The sequence below is a fragment of the Xyrauchen texanus genome, chromosome 20 (genome assembly GCF_025860055.1).
Source record: "Xyrauchen texanus isolate HMW12.3.18 chromosome 20, RBS_HiC_50CHRs, whole genome shotgun sequence".
Lineage (NCBI taxonomy): Eukaryota > Metazoa > Chordata > Actinopteri > Cypriniformes > Catostomidae > Xyrauchen > Xyrauchen texanus.
This window is the reverse complement of record NC_068295.1, coordinates 14423846-14443224: the sequence shown is the minus strand read 5'-3', so window position 1 is coordinate 14443224 and position 19379 is coordinate 14423846. Positions and strand designations below refer to the sequence as shown.

The following is a 19379-nucleotide window of genomic DNA, read 5'->3' as shown; positions in this document are numbered from 1 at the left end:
TTGCCAATGTACTTGCTTGAATTCAATAGTGTTGCAACAGAATAGTAAATATTATATAATCCATACAAGAATTTCATTGAAATATCAAATCCAATTATGAACGTTCCTACATAGGGACTAAAAAAAATAGTTTTTCATTCTGATTCTTTCGGAGCAGAAACTGTATTTTTTTGCTACGGTTCCGGCGTTCCACAGCCTCCTTTCCAATTGGTCAAATAAGCAATCTCAAATAAGGAAATTGCCTCAACCAAAATAAGTGAAAATATAAGCAATTTATTTTTGTTCCCCCATGTTTGAGAATTATCAGCATAGAAATCATAGTGAGCATAGTATACAGTAGCATATGTAAAATAAAATCTTTTCAATAAATGTATTCTTAATTTTAAATCCAGCCCCAAAAATATTTAGAATATTTCAAATATACATCTGGCCATCTAAAATCAATTAATAGCTTAAATCTCTCTCCTGCATACACACACACACACACACACACACACACACACAGCGTTGACATGTTTGGAATAAACGTCATCTGTGTGAATCATTTTATTTTAATAATTTAATAATTGTTTAATTCTTTTAATTTAATTATTTGTTTTAATTACAGATCTGCTTCTCAGGCAAAACCCGTCATCATCAGATCTGTTTAATGCATCATACCTGACTTGGAAGCAACTGAGAAATGTACTTTTTCCCCTCAATATTTTTCCTTGCACCTGAATTAATCATGCATGTATACACTTGTAGTAATGTAGTTGTCTTAAAGGTCTTCATCATGTACCACTACATTGACAACTTGCAGTTAGGCAAAGAAATGTGTGATGAAGCGGTTTCCTTCAGGATCAAAGCACATGTTTATCATGTTCTACTAAAAAGAGTGAAGCTCCATTTTTTGGGCAACAGGTAGTGGTGTTTTTCTAAAGAAAATTACTGATAAATCCTTCCGCCTTTGGTTTCGTGAAAAAAAAAAATAATAATAATAATAATCGGAACGAACCTAACCGGTTATTAACCAGTTATAGACATTTAAAAATAACGTTTTCACTCCGGAACAATTGAAAGGAACTTTGTTCCCATTTTCGGTTACATTCTGCAAGAAAACTTTTGTTTATTTTCGGTTTCTGTTTTCACTACCTAAACTGTTTTTAGTCCCTGTTTGTTCAAGAAGAATCAACAGTAACACTGAAAGGGATTATTCATGCAACCAGGGGCGAAAATTTCATCAAAATGTTGGGGGGGGGACAATAAACATAACAATTCTCAAGAGCAATTTTTGAAGGGGACACCAAGGTTTTTTTTTTTTGTTGTTGCCCCGTTTGCGTTTGTATTATTTTATTTCTTAAACAATTATTTTATGAATATATCATTATATTATTTACAATACACATATTTTAATGATATTTTAGGGGGGGGGACAACCCTCAGATAGGGGGTGTCCTGACCCCCCCGACCCCCCGCGATTTCCGCCTATGCATGCAACAATTTAAATTCTGTCATCATTTACTCACCCTTATGTTGTTCCATACCTGTATGGCCTTATTTCCTGTGTGAAACACAAAAGGAGGTGTCAACAATATGACAGCGTTAGCCACAACATGTATGAAAAAAAAAGATGATGGAATGAAAGTGAATGGTGACAGAGTCTGTCATTCTGCCTAACATCTCCTTTTGTGTTCCAAGGAAGAAAGAGTACATCCAATGTATATCCAAAAACTGTCAATACAGATTTAAACTGGTCAAATGTTCCAGGAATCTATGCACCATATTACAGTGAACAGACAGACTTGAAGCGGTTGGAATTCCAGACAGAGTTTTCCCCAGAGAGCAACTGGTATAGAGACGGACATTCCCTTTTGAGGTTAATCTGGTCCAATAATACTCTAGACCACTGCCTCCACAAGCACTTCTAAATTACAGCCTTACTATTACATAGTCTGCAGGAAAAAAGAAAACAGACGCAAAATATCACAAATGTACTGTGTCCTTATAAAACAGCTTCATAAAATTTAGGGAAGAGAGATATGCAATTTAAGAATTAGATGATCTACTACTTTTATTGAAATTACTAGACAAAGGGCCATCCAGTCTTTTGAATTGTTAGAATGAAGATGGATCATGATAAATCTGATCATAGACGTTTGATATTGTTAAAGCAGCCTCAGAATGAATGAATGAACAAACACACACACACACTCACACACCCTTAGGTGTGGGAGCCACACCATCCAGAACAAAACACTTAACATGAATTATTTTTTTTCATCATAGGTTAAGTTATACGTTTGGCTTTCTGTGGCCTTGCTCACAATTCTATTTCAATAGCACAATGATGAAATAGTGTGCCTTACATTACTGTATGGTTATTTTTGACCGATATGACTTTTGTTTCCTTCATCTGAATGGTCCAATGTATGGTGACTTTTTCTCATGATCTCAAAACACACACACACACACACAAATAAATGCCAACTTGATTCTGAGCCTGTGATTTTTTTTTACTTTATTATTTAGTATAAGACTTTATTCTTCTTCGCTGTTTATTACTGTTTTTATTGATGTTCGTTATCTAGCAATTGTATACTTCATTTACTTCACTGACTGAATTTGAATAGAATTTCTAACAAAATACTAACTCTTAGTCTTTAAAAACATTTTTAAAAAAAGCTAAACTTGGCTAAACAAATAATAGTCTTTGATATTATCTAAATATAGTATATCCAAATTCCTAACTTAATATTTAGAAATGAACCTTACTACATTGCTCTACAGCGACTTTGCAGCATGTGTGGATCGCTACAGCATCTACTGGTTATAATTGTCATTTCATGTAAATCTACTGTGTATATTTTTCTCCAGCAGATGGCAGCAGATGCTCCAAATGCATGACACATTTAGATATTTTCTTATTTTTCAGTTTAATGAAGTTTTTGTTCTTAATTAATTGAAATTTATATAAAATGTGTTTAACATGAAAATAAATGGTGTAATTCAGCTCTAAATTAGGTCTAAATACAATAAAATTCCAAAAGAAAAGCATAAGTTTCAGTGAAGTTAGTTTTATATCTTTAAAAAAATAAAATAAAAAACAATTACGGTATTCAATAAAATTTGACCAGGAATACCAAGTATGTCGACCTGTAACAAAGACTGTAGAAGGGTTAAGACAACTCAGGCTGCTGATTGGACAGAAGTAATAAGACATAAATATGACAAAAGAAGAGTTTATTTTGCAGAAAAGAAAAACACTGTTAGTTGAATGTCACTTTCAAGAGCTGTCTTTCAAACCTCAAAAAGATGAATCAACTTTAAATAAACCCCCGTCCAAAATATATACCTAAATGTATAAATATACCCTAAATGTGTATAATCAAATGCACCCAACTGTTATGAAAGATATAACAACAAAAAGGAGAATTACTAAAGCCATTCACTCCAAAGAAAAATCTTCATACTGGGCCTCAGTTGAATTCATCTTAAATATTTAGTTGGAACGCTAAAGTTTAGTTTGAGGTCCTCCGAAATAATAAATTGATTAATGACAAGAAATGTTTTAATATACAGGTAATTTTTACATTGAATTATACTTTCATCATCTCACACTTCTATTATTTGTGCAACCTTTTTTCCCCAAATTGTATATACCCATATTTTCTCTTTTTACTGTAGAGAGGTTTGAATATTGCAAATAATTTTTGGCTCTTCCCCAGGGCCCAAACAGTGGAAAATATGACTGATGTACAAATAAATACAACAACTGCACACTCAATCTGTATGGGAGTAAGTGCAGCAGTCTAAATCAGAGATAAAATGTCACTCCTTGATTAACTGCTATTGTACTATACCGGCCACACCATACAGCCAACCATTCATAGCCTTCAAAAATGGGAGGATTTTGAAAAAGAAGCTGTAAGGTTTTTTGCAGAAGCGGAAAAGGTTTAATAAATCTGTTGGTGTAGTGGAAGCCAGTCAGCATGAGACAATCTCTCAACACACTAGAAAAACATTTAACACCTCTCTGTCTAAAAATCACAAGCTGAAAGTTTGTAGTACATTAGCAAACGTTGAGGAGGTCACAGGAATATTCCTTCCCAGTATGCAAACTGATTTCGATTCTGTCCATTTTTAGGCCTCAGTTTAGTGCTAGATGGCAAACATCTTTTTGAGTAAATCATTAAACCCATGACTCTTGTACATGGCTTGGTTTTCTGTGCCATCCTTGAGGTCTTTTATAGTGTCTTGACTGTTCTGATAAGCTAAAGTGCTTTGAGTGGCAATACAGATGGACAATCACTGCTTGAGCAGATCTTTCAGCACGGCACCACCACTGGCCTCAGCAGATACTGGCACAGGTGTGAAGGAGGGCAGGGAGTCTGAGATGGGCTTCATGAGCAGGTGGCCCCCAGCACCTTGTGCACTGCCTGAACCAGCAGGATTGAGGAAGGGTACGGCTGCAGAACGGGGCGCCAGGAAGGGGTTTGAATCCCCAGCACGCTTCCCAGAGCCTGAAACACCTGACAGAACATGAGCAGCATTAGAAACAGTCATAGTTACACAGTGTCCTAACAAGACGGGATGTAACAGGTTTCCAGCGACAAGCACTGTCTGTAAACACTTAAAGCAAAACAGACAATTAGAACAGTGTGTGGATGAGTTCTCCGTTTGCATGCTCTCAGAGTACTGCACAGCTGAAGAGCGTAAATAGGAACCATGTATTTTCATGACTTCTGTAAGACTTGTCCATTTGGCATCCTTTATATGATTTACCCTGCGGAATATGAGGGATTTGTCAATTAATACCCAATGTTTCTAAACTTCTACAATCAACCCTCATACATGTTTGATGTTTAAAATGAGCACAGTTTTGGTCCAATGGGCCTTATTTATGAAAAATGAGCAGAACAAAATTGTGTATAAATGCATTCTCCATTGAACTGAATAGGACAATTTATGCAAGAATAATTTTACCAACAATTTTCACTTGAATTTGTTCTGCTTGTGTTTCATGAAAAAGGCCCAGTGAGTTCTCTATGTGGGATGGGCTACCCAGCACAATATCGAAAAATAATTGTAGTGTATTGTTGCTCGACAGTAGTTTGGATGGAGACTCAGATTACAAGGGAACAGACAACTTATCATTTGTCGCTTTGTTGTGTCACGTCTGTTTAGGACCTGTGATGGGTAAATTACTCAAAAATACTAATCCACTAATCCACACAAGTTACCTCTCTATAAGTGTAATAAGATTACTTTGCTGATTACTTCTCAGGAAAAGTAATCACAATACAAATGACTAAAGTTACTTTCCAAAAAAAATGTATGGAACATTTTGTTGCAGTGAGATTAGAGAAGAGATTATTTTGAAATTGTATTGTTGTTTCTTCAACAGCCGCAGAAACATAAACAGACATTCATATGAACATCATTTGTTTAAATGTATTTTACATAAATATTACTATAGAATTGTGTAACCTATTTAATATAATTAAATGTAATTAATTGATTTACTAGTATTCTGATTGAAAAAATTTAAACTGTAATGCATTGCACTACCTTTTTTTTTTTTCATTAAAGAGAAATTAGATTACAGTAACTAATTTCTTTGTAATCAGTGTACACACAACACTGGTTAGGACACAGTGTTTTACCTCTGAACTCTTAGGTCTGCAACCCAACCTGAGCCCGAAGGGTTTCAGGCTGGGTTTGAATAATTTTTTTAAAAGTACGATTTCAGGTACGGATCGGTTTTGTAATTAATTAATAAATGATTCGCGCACACGCCCTCACTCACAACATGCGCAAACATGCGCGAACGGATGAGTTACAGGCCATTCACACCGAAATGTTTTGAGCATGTCTGCGCTGTTTTTCAATTGTTTTCCTATGTAAACACGTGCTGGACAGACATCTTTGACAGTGGCAAAGTGACTCGCCATTTTAAAGTTAAAAAGAACGTACTTTTAAAAAAAAAAATATCTAGAGTGCTTGATAAATGGTAAGCCAATGTTTTTCCCCTTCTGCACTGCTGTGCTTTGTTAAAACTGTATGTTTACTTTAACTATACAAGTGTCAGAAATTTAATTTTTACATTAAGGGGCAATGTTTACCCCCTGGATTTGATTTGTAGGGGCATTTTTTACCTTAATGAGGGCTCATGTTTTCTAACCATAAACAATGTCAAATTCCCAATTTAATCTATTTATTAAAATGCATTCTATATCTGATTAATTATACCTTTTGTTTCATGAAATAACATGTAAATCTAACCTAGAAAAGAATATTAAGTAATATACAGTTGAAGTCAGAAGTTTACATACACTTAGGTTGAAGTCAATAACAAAAATGTTTAGCCACTGCTCCAAAACCACCATAAAAAGCCAGACAACAGTTTGCAAGTGCACATGGGGACAAAGAGCTTACTTTTTTGGAGAAATTGCCTCTGGTCTGATGAAACAAAAATGTAACTGTTTGGCCATAATGACCATCGTTATGTTTGGAGGAAAAGGGGTGAGGCTTGCGAGCCGAAGAACACCATCCCAACAGTGAAGCATGGGGTGGCAGCATCATGTTGTGGGGGTGCTTAATAGATGGCATCATGAGAAAGGAAAATTATGAATATATATTTAAGCAACATCTCAAGAAATCAGCCAGGAAGTTAAAGCTTGGTCGCAAATGGATCTTCCAAATGGACAATGACCCCAAGCATACCTCCAAAGTTGTGGAAAAATGGCTTAAGGACAACAAAGTCAAGGTACTGGAGTGGCCATCACAAAGCCCTGACCTCAATCTGATTTGTGGGCAGAACTGAAAAATACTGTAAGAGAAAGGAGTCCTACAAATCTGACACCGTTACACCAGTTCTATCTGAAGGAATGGTCCAAAATTCCAGCGACTTATTGTGAGAAGCTTGTGGAAGGCTACCTAAAATATTTGACCAAGTTAAACAATATAAAGGCAATGCTACCAAATACTAACAAAATGTTTGTAAACTTCTGACCCACTGGGAATGTGATGACATTTGTTTTTGTCACATTTGGTGGAATTTTTGCCCGAAGCACGTTCATTTCTGACCATGTACTATACTGTTACGGATGTTGCCTACAATGCATACAACAGCCTACTGCAACAAAATTACTTGCTTGGGGAAGAAATGATAAAGAGAGTGGGTTCGGGTCGAGTTCAGGCTTAAAATCTGATGGTATGAGTCATGTTGGGACACACAGTCTTGTGTACAGGCTACATTGTAAGGCCCAAGCAGACCTTAAGAGCTCATACCTGATGCAGGTGTGCTAGCAGTACTCCGGCCAGGTGGGGGCGCACTCAGTGGCTTGATGTCATAAACAGGGAGTTTAGGGGCAGGAAGTACGGGACTAGACTCTACCTCCAGAAACTTCACAAACATCTCAGAGAATGACTGTAAAACACACAAGAGTAAGGTAAGTGAAAGGTGCAAATTTATAATGTGTGGGCAATAAATGTGTGTGCGTGCATGTGTAACTTCTCACCGAATTGAGGCTCTGTGCATGTGTAGGTCTTTGTGGGGTGTTGGGGACACTTTGAACAGCTCTGCCACCAAGCCAACTTGAGACCCAACCGGTCATCCCACTCTTTCCCTCTTCTTGCAACAACTGCAAGGAAATAAAACAAACAGAGAAAATAGTCAGCAAGTCAGCTCTCAGTGGGGTTGTGTATGTGCATGTGTGGATGTTTATCTTTTGAGTAAGTGAAAACTATAACTCTCCCACATACAATCAAACAAGATAACTCAAAGTGCTTCAGAAAGTAACTGATACAGAAACTTCCTCTTAAAAGTCCTCAAATATCTTGGAAGGGTTTAAACTAATGCTTTCTTTAAAGTAGAACTGTAGAATCTGACCCCAGTTTATTCCCCATGATGCAAACTACCTCAACAAACTCAAATTTAAAATGTTAACAAAAAAGGAGAGCAGGATTATTTTCAGTCTTTAGGGTTGTAAACACAGAGGTTTTGAGTGGAAAACGTAATTTGCAGCATTAAGAAAACGATGTGAGAAAGGTGCAGGGAGGAGTAAGGAAAGGCAAAAAAATTGGGTTGAAATGGAAAATGGACTGTATGACCCAGAAACACACATATATTTACTTTCCTTCCCTCTCTCTCTCTCTGGGCTGTAGGGTAACAGCTCACCACTGGCGGAATAGTTAGAGAGTCTCCTGCCAGACTCCATCCAACTTCTACAGGATTGTGGGTAAGGAAATGCTTTTGGTGCAGGGTTGGCATGGAGCCGTCATCGAATTCAGTCTCTGTCTGTCTTCCAGTCTAATTGTTTCTTCCACTGCATGTCGAACTCATGATTTCTGACTGTCTGTTGATCTCTCTGCCTCTTATTACTTAATTTATCTTCCCCCTTCTTTCCTGTTCAACTAAATCTATCTTACAGAGTTGAAAAACACATTTCCATTGCAGTTTTCATACATTCTGAATATAAACTAATATAATTATCTTTTCAGATTAAACATGTACAGTATCTCACAAAAGTGAGTACACCCCTCACATTTTTGTAAATATTTGATTATATCTTTTCATGTGACAACACTGAAGAAATGACACTTTGCTACAATGTAAAGTAGTGAGAGTACAGCTTGTATAACAGTGTTTATTTGCTGTACTCTCAAAATAACTAAACACACAGCCAATAATGTCTAAACCGCTGGTAACAAAAGTGAGTACACCCCTAAGTGAAAATGTCCAAATTCGGCCCAATTAGCCATTTTCCCTCCCCGGTGTCATGCGCCTTGTTAGTGTTACAAGGTTTCAGGTGTGAATGGGAAGCAGGTGTGTTAAATTTGGTTTCATCACTCTCACATTCCCTCATACTGGTCACTGGAAGTTCAACATGGCACCTCATGTCAAAGAACTCTCTGAGGATCTGAAAAAAGAATTGTTGCTCTACATAAAGATGGGCTTGGCTATAAGAAGATTGCAAAGACCCTGACACTGAGCTGCAGCACAGTGGAAAAGACCATACAGCAGTTTAACAGGACAGGTTCCACTCAGAACAGGCCTCGCCATGGTCGACCAAAGAAGTTGAGTGCACGTGCTCAGCGTCATATTCAGAGATTGTCTTTGGGAAATAGACGTATGAGTGCTACCAGCATTGCTGCAGAGGTTGAAGGGGTGGGGGGTAAGCCTGTCAGTGCTCAGACCATACGCTGCACACTGCATCAAATTGGTCTGCGTGGCTGTCGTCCCAGAAGGAAGCCTCTTCTAAAGATGATGCACAAGAAAGCCCGCAAACAGTTTGCTGAAGACAAGCAGTCTAAGGACATGGATTACTGGAACCATGTCCTGTGGTCTGATGAGACCAAGATAAACTTATTTGGTTCAGATGGTGCCAAGCGTGTGAGGCAGCAACCAGGTGAAGAGTACAACGACAAGTGTGTCTTGCCTACAGTCAAGCATAGTGGTGGGAGTGTCATGGTCTGGGCCTGCATGAGTGCTGCCGGCACTGGAGAGCTACAGTTCATTGAGGGAACCATGAATGCCAACATGTACTGTGACATACTGAAGCAAAGCATGATCCCCTCCCTTCGGAGACTGAGCCGCAGGGCAGTATTCCAGCATGATAACGACCCCAAACACACCTCCAAGACGACCACTGCCTTGCTAAAGAAGCTGAGGGTGAAGGTGATGGACTGGCCAGGCATGTCTCCAGACCTAAACCCTATTGAGCATCTGTGGGGTATCCTTAAGCGGAAGGTGGAGGAGCACAAGGTCTCTAACATCCACCAGCTCTGTGATGTCATCATGGAGGAGTGGAAGAGGACTCCAGTGGCAACCTGTGAAGCTCTGGTGAACTCCATGCCCAAGAGGGTTAAAGCAGTGCTGGAAAATAACGGTGGCCACACAAAATATTGACACTTTGGGCCCAATTTGGGCATTTTCACTTAGGGGTGTACTCACTTATGTTGCAAGCGGTTTAGACATGAATGGCTGTGTGTTGAGTTATTTTGAGGGGACAGCAAATTTACACTGTTATACAAGCTGTACACTCACTACTTTACATTGCCGCAAAGTGTCATTTCTTCAGTGTTGTCACATGAAAAGTTACAATCAAATACACTCACCTAAAGGATTATTAGGAACACCTGTTCAATTTCTCATTAATGCAATTATCTAATCAACCAATCACATGGCAGTTGCTTCAATGCATTTAGGGTGTGGTCCTAGTCAAGACAATCTCCTGAACTCCAAACTGAATGTCAGAATGGGGAAGAAAGGTGATTTAAGCAATTTTGAGCGTGGCATGGTTGTTGGTGTCACACGGGCCGGTCTGAGTATTTCACAATCTGCTCAGTTACTGGGATTTTCACGCACAATCATTTCTAGGGTTTACAAAGAATGGTGTGAAAAGGGAAAAACATCCAGTATGCGGCAGTCCTGTGGGCGAAAATGCCTTGTTGATGCTAGAGGTCAGAGGAGAATGGGCCGACTGATTCAAGCTGATAGAAGAGCAACTTTGCCTGAAATAACCACTCGTTACAACCGAGGTATGCAGCAAAGCATTTGTGAAGCCACAACACGCACAACCTTGAGGCGGATGGGCTACAACAGCAGAAGATCCCACCGGGTACCACTCATCTCCACTACAAATAGGAAAAAGAGGCTACAATTTGCAAGAGCTCACCAAAATTGGACAGTTGAAGACTGGAAAAATGTTGCCTGGTCTGATGAGTCTCGATTTCTGTTGAGACATTCAGATGGTAGAGTCAGAATTTGGCGTAAACAGAATGAGAACATGGATCCATCATGCCTTGTTACCACTCTGCAGGCTGGTGGTGGTGGTGTAATGGTGTGGGGGATGTTTTCTTGGCACACTTTGGCCCCTTAGTGTCAACTGGGCATCGTTTAAATGCCACGGCCTACCTGAGCAATGTTTCTGACCATGTCCATCCCTTTATGGCCACCATGTACCCATCCTCTGATGGCTACTTCCAGCAGGATAATGCACCATGTCACAAAGCTCGAATCATTTCAAATTGGTTTCTTGAACATGACAATGAGTTCACTGTACTAAAATGGCCCCCACAGTCACCAGATCTCAACCCAATAGAGCATCTTTGGGATGTGGTGGAACAGGAGCTTCGTGCCCTGGATGTGCATCCCACAAATCTCCATCAACTGCAAGATGCTATCCTATCAATATGGGCCAACATTTCTAAAGAATGCATTCAGCACCTTGTTGAATCAATGCCACATAGAATTAAGGCAGTTCTGAAGGCGAAAGGGGGTCAAACACAGTATTAGTATGGTGTTCCTAACAATCCTTTAGTTGAGTGTATTTACAAAAATGTGAGGGGTGTACTCACTTTTGTGAGATACTGTATTTTACATTTGTATTCTGCCAAGCACATATTTGCAATCTTGCAACAATACAAATAGGTGAACAAAGACTGCCTGGAAAACCCAATTGTGTATTTTTTAGTTTATAATATAGAAGATATGAAAAACAAACAAACTATCATTAATCTGCTGGCGTGAGGTATGACCCTTTGCAACAAGGTCATATTTTACATAAATTCTAGACAATTACCACACAAATCATGATAGATGTAGGAATCCCATAACGTGTTGATTGTGATCTTCCAGGATCACACCTAAAAGCATTATGGCCTTCTCTAGAATGAATGAAGTTTTTTCATCACAGCTGATCAGTCACTGTTATTGAGAAATTCTCCATTCACCCTCTGTTTGTCTGACCCCCCAGGCCAAAATTCAACCCAGGATCAAAAGGAAAAACAGCTATTCAAAAGAAAACAATTCAGCACTATTAGCACTCAGCTAAATGAACAGTGTTATGTGAACAAGGTTTTCAGGGAAGCTGATGTTTCATTTAGTACAGGCCGTTCTGCCAAGAGCAGAGGTCTCCATACTCTCACACTGTCATCAAACAAGAGATAATTTGAAAAGTATGTGATTACAGTCTATTAAAGGATCTTGCCGGAAAGAAGTGAACAACATAGAGGTCAAGTATTAAAGCCACACTTGTTATTCTGTCACATTTCAGGGGTGAAACAAGTACTGGAGAAGAGCCAGATTTGAGAGTGATGAAAGGTGGGAGGAATTTCACAAAAGGGGTCAGATAGAAAGGAGGAAATGATAAACAGCAAAGTAGGCTGCTCCTCCTTGTTGACAAATTGGAAAAAGATGTTTGATGATGTAAGATTGCAGCCACGTGAGTGTGTGAGGGAGAATATTTGTGTTTAATCCAGAAATTAATGCTTTGTCATTATCTACCCTCATGTCATTCCAAACCCATTTGACTTTCTTTGTTCCATTGAACACAAAAGTTCCATTTTTAAGAATATCATAACAACTCTTTTCCATATAATAAAAGTGAGGGGCTGTCAAGCTCCAAAATTACAAAAAAGCACCAAAGTATCATAAAGGAAGTCCATCTGACTCATGTTCTATTTGGTGACACTTCTGAAGCTAAACGACAGTGATTGTGTGATGAAATTGACTGAAATTCAAGTTGTCATTCACTGATAATCACCCTTCCAGAGAGCTATTAACCACTGTGACTAGATCATTAGCTGTGTTTCCACTATCAAGCCAAATGAGGGCACGCCACTGCATGCCAGGGCAAGTTGCGCTCCCACTGTCACTTCTGAGGCTTCATCGTTCCTCCTTGGTGCTTCCACAAGGCCAATAGCCGAGCATCTCTAGCCTGCCAATTACCCTTAGGCCAAAGTAGGCCAATTGGGGATTGAGGCAGGTTCCATGTCAAAGGCCAATTTTTGCTCAGTCAGGTCTTGTTTTCCACCAAGCAAAGACCAAATAAGCATACAAACGGCAGCTTCAGTCTCCACCATGTTAATTTCGAGGGCTATCTAGTCTCCAGTCTCTGATAGCTGAGCTTGAGCTTCCCTCTTGCTTGTGAAATGGGCGGTGTGTGTGACGTTGGCATGAGGGTAGCGTATTAATCGTGGGTTTTTGGGCAACGCTGCAGGGCTATTGGACCAATGGTGGGAATGCAGATTGATTTTGGACTTGCGGCTCGAGGTCAAAGGCTATTGGCCCCAGATGACCAGTTGATGTCTCTGGCTCGCACTGGCCCGATAGTGGAAACGTGGTTATTGAGTCAATGAACTGATTTGTGAACAAATTCGGTAAGGTTTTGTGAACTGGATCGATTAAGTTATTGAAAAGTTCAAATTCCAATGAGAGATTTATTCAGTAATTGGACATCGCTACTTCTCTCATGAGCACGCTTAAGTTAAGATTTTCAGTTAGTAAGTAAAATTTTGGTCTGTTCCTTGTACAATTGCTATTGCATGGCTTCTGTAATCTTTCAATATGCAGCCCCTAAATCAAATGGATAACATTTATGGTGGGTTTTTTTTCTCCTTTATGGAGTTACCAGTCCACCTTCACCAGGATAAGGACAAAATATTCTTCAGAAATTCACCTTTTGTGTACCACGAAATAAATAAAGTCATACAAGTTTGGAACGACATTAGGGTGAGTAAATAATGACAAATAATGATGGTTTTGGGTGAACATCCCTTTAAAGTGGCTATGCGGATTTACTAAGAGTGAATGCATGGGGGAGAATAAAAAGGAAATCAATGGAGAGAGCTGTGACCTACCTGGTCAACCCCATCTCTGTCCAATCCAAGCACATTACCCATAAGCCTCAGCACTTCAGAGCGCTTGTTTCGAGGGGAATGAAAATAACCCAGGTAAAGATTCTTCATCAGAACTCTGCATGAGGAGTTAATCATGTTAGTTAATGATTGTTCACAGGAACACCCTTTTAAAAATATCTTTATTTAAATAAACGAGAAATATGTTTTCAAAGGAAAGTGTTTTGGACTCACTTATCCACTTTGCCTTCAGTGGTGTTCAGAAGGTTCATCAGTTTCCTCTGAGCCTCTTCCAACATCTCCTGCCTCATATCCACTGTAAAACGCATACACACAAAGTGTGAGTATTAGTGGTTTCCAAAACCGCTCACTCTCAGGTACTTCATTCATCATTGTTGTTATTGTGAGGATCATGACCAGAATATACAGCCGAAGAGCTCTGCAGATTCATATATTTCTACACATCCTCTGCCTTGTGTGTTTGTTTACTAAATATTTTGGCTAATTAAATAATACTGTTAGCTACCTTTAAAAGTGTAGTACTGTCAGCTCAGCTCCATTTAACAGATAAAAAAAATTATCAAATTTAATCCATTCTGTAGAATTCTGTTGCTTTCCACTCCAAATTAGTGCAGAAAACAAGAAATGTGTGCGAGTGTGAGATGAAGAAAGGCCTTTTAAAAGACAGCGGTATGACTTTGTTATGTTAATGCAATCAGTAGAGAAGTGTTGTTTGAATAAGACTAGCAAGTATGTGTGTGTGCACCTTAACATCATAAGCAGTAATAACAGTGTTATGGGGTTAAGTGGGTCTTGGAATGTCTCATGTAATAATAAGAGAGAAGTGTGTGTGTGTGTGTGTGTGTGTGTGTGTGTGTGTGTGTGTGTGTGTGTGTGTTTTGTTCTAAATGCTTTTATCTCACCCTTTTGCTGGTCCAGACCGTTTAGTGTTTTTTCTCCTGAGAACTGTTTTCCTCTGAGACTTTACCTCTAGAGACCACACTACATTAGCAGAGTGATAAGAGCGAGTGAAGGAGTTCCTGTCTGTGCTAAAAACCCAGGAATGTCTGTCGGCAGCACTTGTGCTCTGCTAAGCAAAATGAGCCTATTCTCTATCATTCAGTCTACGTTCTCTTCAGTCATTTCTGTGACAGATGCAGTAAAAATCCCAGCCTCATCCCTCACCCTCCTCTCCCTCTCAGACAGACAGCCCCATGTTGCTGATTTGGGGCCTGAAATAATCGGAGGGAGAAGAAAAGGATTGGCTGAGATAGTGAAAGCGAGAGAGAGAGTTAGGTAATGAGAGACAGGGTAGATGGAAAAAGAGAATCTTTTTCTTCTGATGTGCCATAAAAATCACCTCTCTGACAGAGAGTTGAAGGAATGTAAAATATCCATACCAACTACAGACCTGGCTGCTCTTTTTCTCTCCCCCACAAACACACTGATATAGAGCATACATGTTCCTTAATCCCTGCACAGGTATTAATAACAATTAAAGAGCTATATATAAATTAGAATGCACAATTTCATAGAGTCTAATATAATTTAGTGGATTAAATGTTCCTATTCCTATTGACATACGAATGTTTCTTTAGAAAAATGGTTTAAAGAGCCACATATATATGTGCAGATAGTGTTTTTTTAAAAGTGCAGATCAGTTTATTTAAACCCTTTCATATGTACCGTCACACATAAGTGACGGTTAATAACTGGGCCCCGAAGAGTAGTGTAACACATATGTGTTCCTGCAACAGCCAGTTACGTTACAAGCTGCCAGTTTCAAATCGGCTTTTGTGCCGACACAGGTTGTGCCGCTCAAGCGTCTGTTATTTATATTAGGTCAAATGGATACTCATACAGAATTTCAAACCAAAGAATACGTTTATATATGCATATGTTTATATACATACTTCCATCTCATCACCAAATACCACGCTAAAAAGTTTACAGCTCTTATACGCACAGTATATACACCAAAGGCTATCTTCCTCTGATTCATGCTGCCATTTGTTCACATTATTAGTGGTTGTTAAACAAACAGCTACTCAAAGAGTCTTTTCAAGCACACAATAGGTTTGTTTTATGTAACAAAAAGCCACATTTTCACCAAAGTACCACGATAAAAGTTCACAGCAGGTATATGCACAGCCATCATATCTAAACGGGATCTTCCCATGCACGCAGCCACGTCTGCCGATTAGGTGCAGATTTGGTTTTCATTCACACAAACAGCAACTCAAACAGTCTTTTCAGGCACATAATACGTTTGTTTTCTGAAAGAGAAAAACTATCACAAAAGCATCACGATTATCCATGCAGGCAGCCATGGCTAGCGCTTGTGTGTCTCTCTCTCACACACGCGCACACACGCACGCACGCACACACACGCACGCACGCACGCACACACACGCACATCGAACTGCTAATATTATTCGTTGATTTGTTTTTAACAGCTATAAAAACAAAACAAAAATAGTACAGCAGACATAACCCATTTGTTCACATGTTTACTACGTTATACATAGTATTTTTTTTATGACATGAAAATGTAAATAATAATAAATAATAAAATACAAGTCGACACTCTGCCCCCCTCTACATGCAAAAATAATTCACTTCAGAGGAATTTAGACCCTACTCACGAAAAGGTTAAATTTAAAGAAAATTTTGTAGGTACATGCCTTTTTTTTTTCACAAAAGTGCCGTTGCGCAACAAATGGAATGTGCACGGCACAAAAAGACAATGATTTTAAGGGCATTCTCTTACTGGATTAGGGCTGTCCCGATTATGAAATTTGAAGATGATTAACAGTCAAACAAATAATTATGACAATTAATTGTCTTTTTAGGGCTTAAACTGTCATATTTAAGAAGTAATTTTTACATATTTAACTTCAAATATATAAAACAAACAAAAAATGGGGATGTAGGATTTCCTTTTAAGGCTTAAAAAACATATAAATGACATGAAAAATAATGTTTTAAATATCAAAATATTTCTAAATACGTAAATATCTCTCTCTTTTTGGTCAACTTTAGTTTTTGTCAATTTTACATTTAGACTTGTTTTTATAAAATATATATTTTTTTGTATATTTTTATTATATAATATTATGCAATAGTAAAACATTTCTGTCCTAATTTAATCACTTTTACACTTTATTTTAATGCTCTTTGATCAAAACCAAGAGCCCTTATTTCTCATTCCCATTTCTAATTTTATCACTCCACAGTCCACAGAAATAGAGTAAGCGTGCATCTTCTCTGTGTCACTGCGTGTCATTAACACACGTGTATGGACCCAATATGACCAGGAACTTTTGCAATTACACAATCGTTTAAAGTGAAGCTGGAGCGCTTTGCATATTACTAAGTTTAAATTTGTTCATTTCTATTTTTGTGGGAGTATGCCACAAGCCTCTGCTAAAGGAGCATGCATCAGTACGCATAATAAGCGCTTCAAGTGCTCTTCCGGACAGAGACTGCCCAGGTTGACTTCCGCTGTGTGGCTCAGTGATGCTCAATGAGTTCAACTGAATGATGGGATTCAAATATTCACTTAAACTTCCCTTATTCGAGCATTAAAATGTGATTGGAGTTGGAAGTTCACAGTAATCAGTTAGATCAAATAGCCAGATGATTATTTAATTATAGCGACAGGCCTATACTGGATCAAATTGCTCCAATTCAGTCACTTTGGTTTCAGACTTTATTTTAAGACTGGGTAAATAAATAGATTAACTAATCTTCATTGGCTTGATCTGATATTAATTCTTAAAATACCAAGAGTAATCTTTTAATCTATGCATTTCTATCTATGGATGTATGGAAAATGTCATCTAAATTGAATGAAATCAAGAGCATGTGAATCAGAATCAAATCAAATCAAATCAGTAAATAAGTGCCAATAACAAGCCCTAGTTTTTCTATGGTTGTCCTTGATGTTATAATTCCCTATACAAATTGTGACCTCTTCTTGGTGGTAGCTCTTTTTGTCAAGTAAAATGTTTAAATTGCATTAAGACCTTTAGGGCACTGGTTTCAAAAACCAATGTCTTCATTTTGATCCTAGTTAAACAATGAAGGGTAATGATGAGAAATGTTCTCATGCTTTGATTTAAACACTGCAGGGTTTTCAGGAAATTAACCTGGTCTGGTTTAACTCTTGAAATTCTGTAAGGTGGTTAAGGCAGTTAACTCACCTTGTTTCTTAAGATCTTCTATTTGTTCCTCTTTGAAGTCCAGCTGGTCTGTGAGACGAGAGGCTGATTCTAGAGCTGCGTTTGCTTCATCCAGGTTTATCTAACATTACACAGACAGAGATTCAGAATTAAAACACACTTGTGTCGAGCACAGTCCAATGCAAGACAGAGGATAAAGTGTTGTTTTGTGTTGTACTGACCTGCAGAGCTGCGGTCTTGTCTTCAAGATACTCTGCTTTCTTTCTCCACTCTGCCTTCTCTCTTTTGTGCTTTTCCAGCTCTGCTGAGTACATGGCTTTTTCCTCTGTAAGAAAAGAGACAGATGTCAAAGTTTTTTATTTTCTCCCCAATTTGGAATGCCCAATTCCCAATGTGCTCCAAGTCCTCGTGGTGGCGGAGGACGAATCTCAGTTGCCTCCACGTCTGAGAGAGTCAATCCGTGCATCTCATCACGTGGCTTGTTGAGCACGTTACCACGGAGACATAGCATGTGTGGAGGCTCACACTATTCTCTGCGGCATCTACGCACAACTCACCCCGAACCACATCTAGAGCGAGAACCACATTATAGCAACCATGAGTAGGTTACCCCATGTGAATCTATCCTCCCTATCAACAGGGCCAATTTGGTTGCTTGGGAGACCTCGCTGGAATCATTCAGCATGCTGTGGATTCAAACTCTTGACTCCAGGGGTGGTAGTCGCTTAACTCGCTGTGCTACCCAGGCCCCCCACAGATGTCAACTTTTAAAGAACATGGACTTATTCTGGATTTCTCCCTTAAGACAAACATACCTAGATTTCTCTTTATTAAAGTCTAATTAACATTTGTAATTATGTTCAGTCATCAATCCATACATGAAAGAATATATTCTTCAATCATTTTAATAAATAATAATCTTCAAATTTTAAACATGAAGTATGTAAATTCTGCACCCCCAGTATGCCACTGGTTCTTACAAACAGATGCCACCCCAAACTCACTCCACTGGTTGAGCTAATGTTGCAATGTCAGGCTGGTTGGGACAGAGCAATGTTTTGAAAATACTTACAGTTGTCTATGCATATTAAGCTGGGATAGGAGAAAGCATCAGAAAAAATGACACACTTCACATTTAAATACTAAAGTCTATTCTCCCAAAACAATACAGTAAAAGTAACACATATCAAAGAAAATAAAATGTCCCCAAGAATCTTTGAAGGTGAGTTTGTGCTCTTGCCTTGCTGAAACTGCTCTAGCACCATCTGCAGGTTAGAGAGTGACACTGCATACTGGTTGATTTGATTCTGAGCAGCCCGTAGCTGAATAAGAGCTTCATCTCTCTGTCTCACCACACCATTCAGCTGCTCTTGAAGAGACTCCACCTGCAGACTTGCCTGCTGACTACACACACACACACACACACACACACACACACACACACACACACACACACACACACACACACACACACACACACACACATATATTAGGGAGGCTAAATCAATATGCCGACTACATTTCAAAAACATAATTTGGAGCGGACTAGATTTCAAATCAGTTTGGTTGTTG

The 19379-nt window shown here is 38.7% G+C and overlaps 1 protein-coding gene across 1 annotated transcript in view; it reads right to left on the bottom strand.

The window, feature by feature from the left end:
• Nucleotides 1–3112: 3112 nt before the first annotated feature.
• trip11 (thyroid hormone receptor interactor 11) overlaps nucleotides 3113–19379 on the bottom strand; it is a 28174-nt gene continuing 11907 nt past the window's right edge. Inside the window, exons 15-22 of the mRNA XM_052151206.1 lie at nucleotides 19048–19211; nucleotides 18029–18132; nucleotides 17829–17928; nucleotides 13858–13939; nucleotides 13627–13741; nucleotides 7503–7625; nucleotides 7273–7411; nucleotides 3113–4511 (exon numbers count right to left, since the gene is read on the bottom strand). Coding sequence (XP_052007166.1) covers nucleotides 4288–4511; nucleotides 7273–7411; nucleotides 7503–7625; nucleotides 13627–13741; nucleotides 13858–13939; nucleotides 17829–17928; nucleotides 18029–18132; nucleotides 19048–19211 — 1051 coding nt within the window. The 3' untranslated portion in view covers nucleotides 3113–4287. The remainder of the gene's footprint in view (nucleotides 4512–7272; nucleotides 7412–7502; nucleotides 7626–13626; nucleotides 13742–13857; nucleotides 13940–17828; nucleotides 17929–18028; nucleotides 18133–19047; nucleotides 19212–19379) is intronic.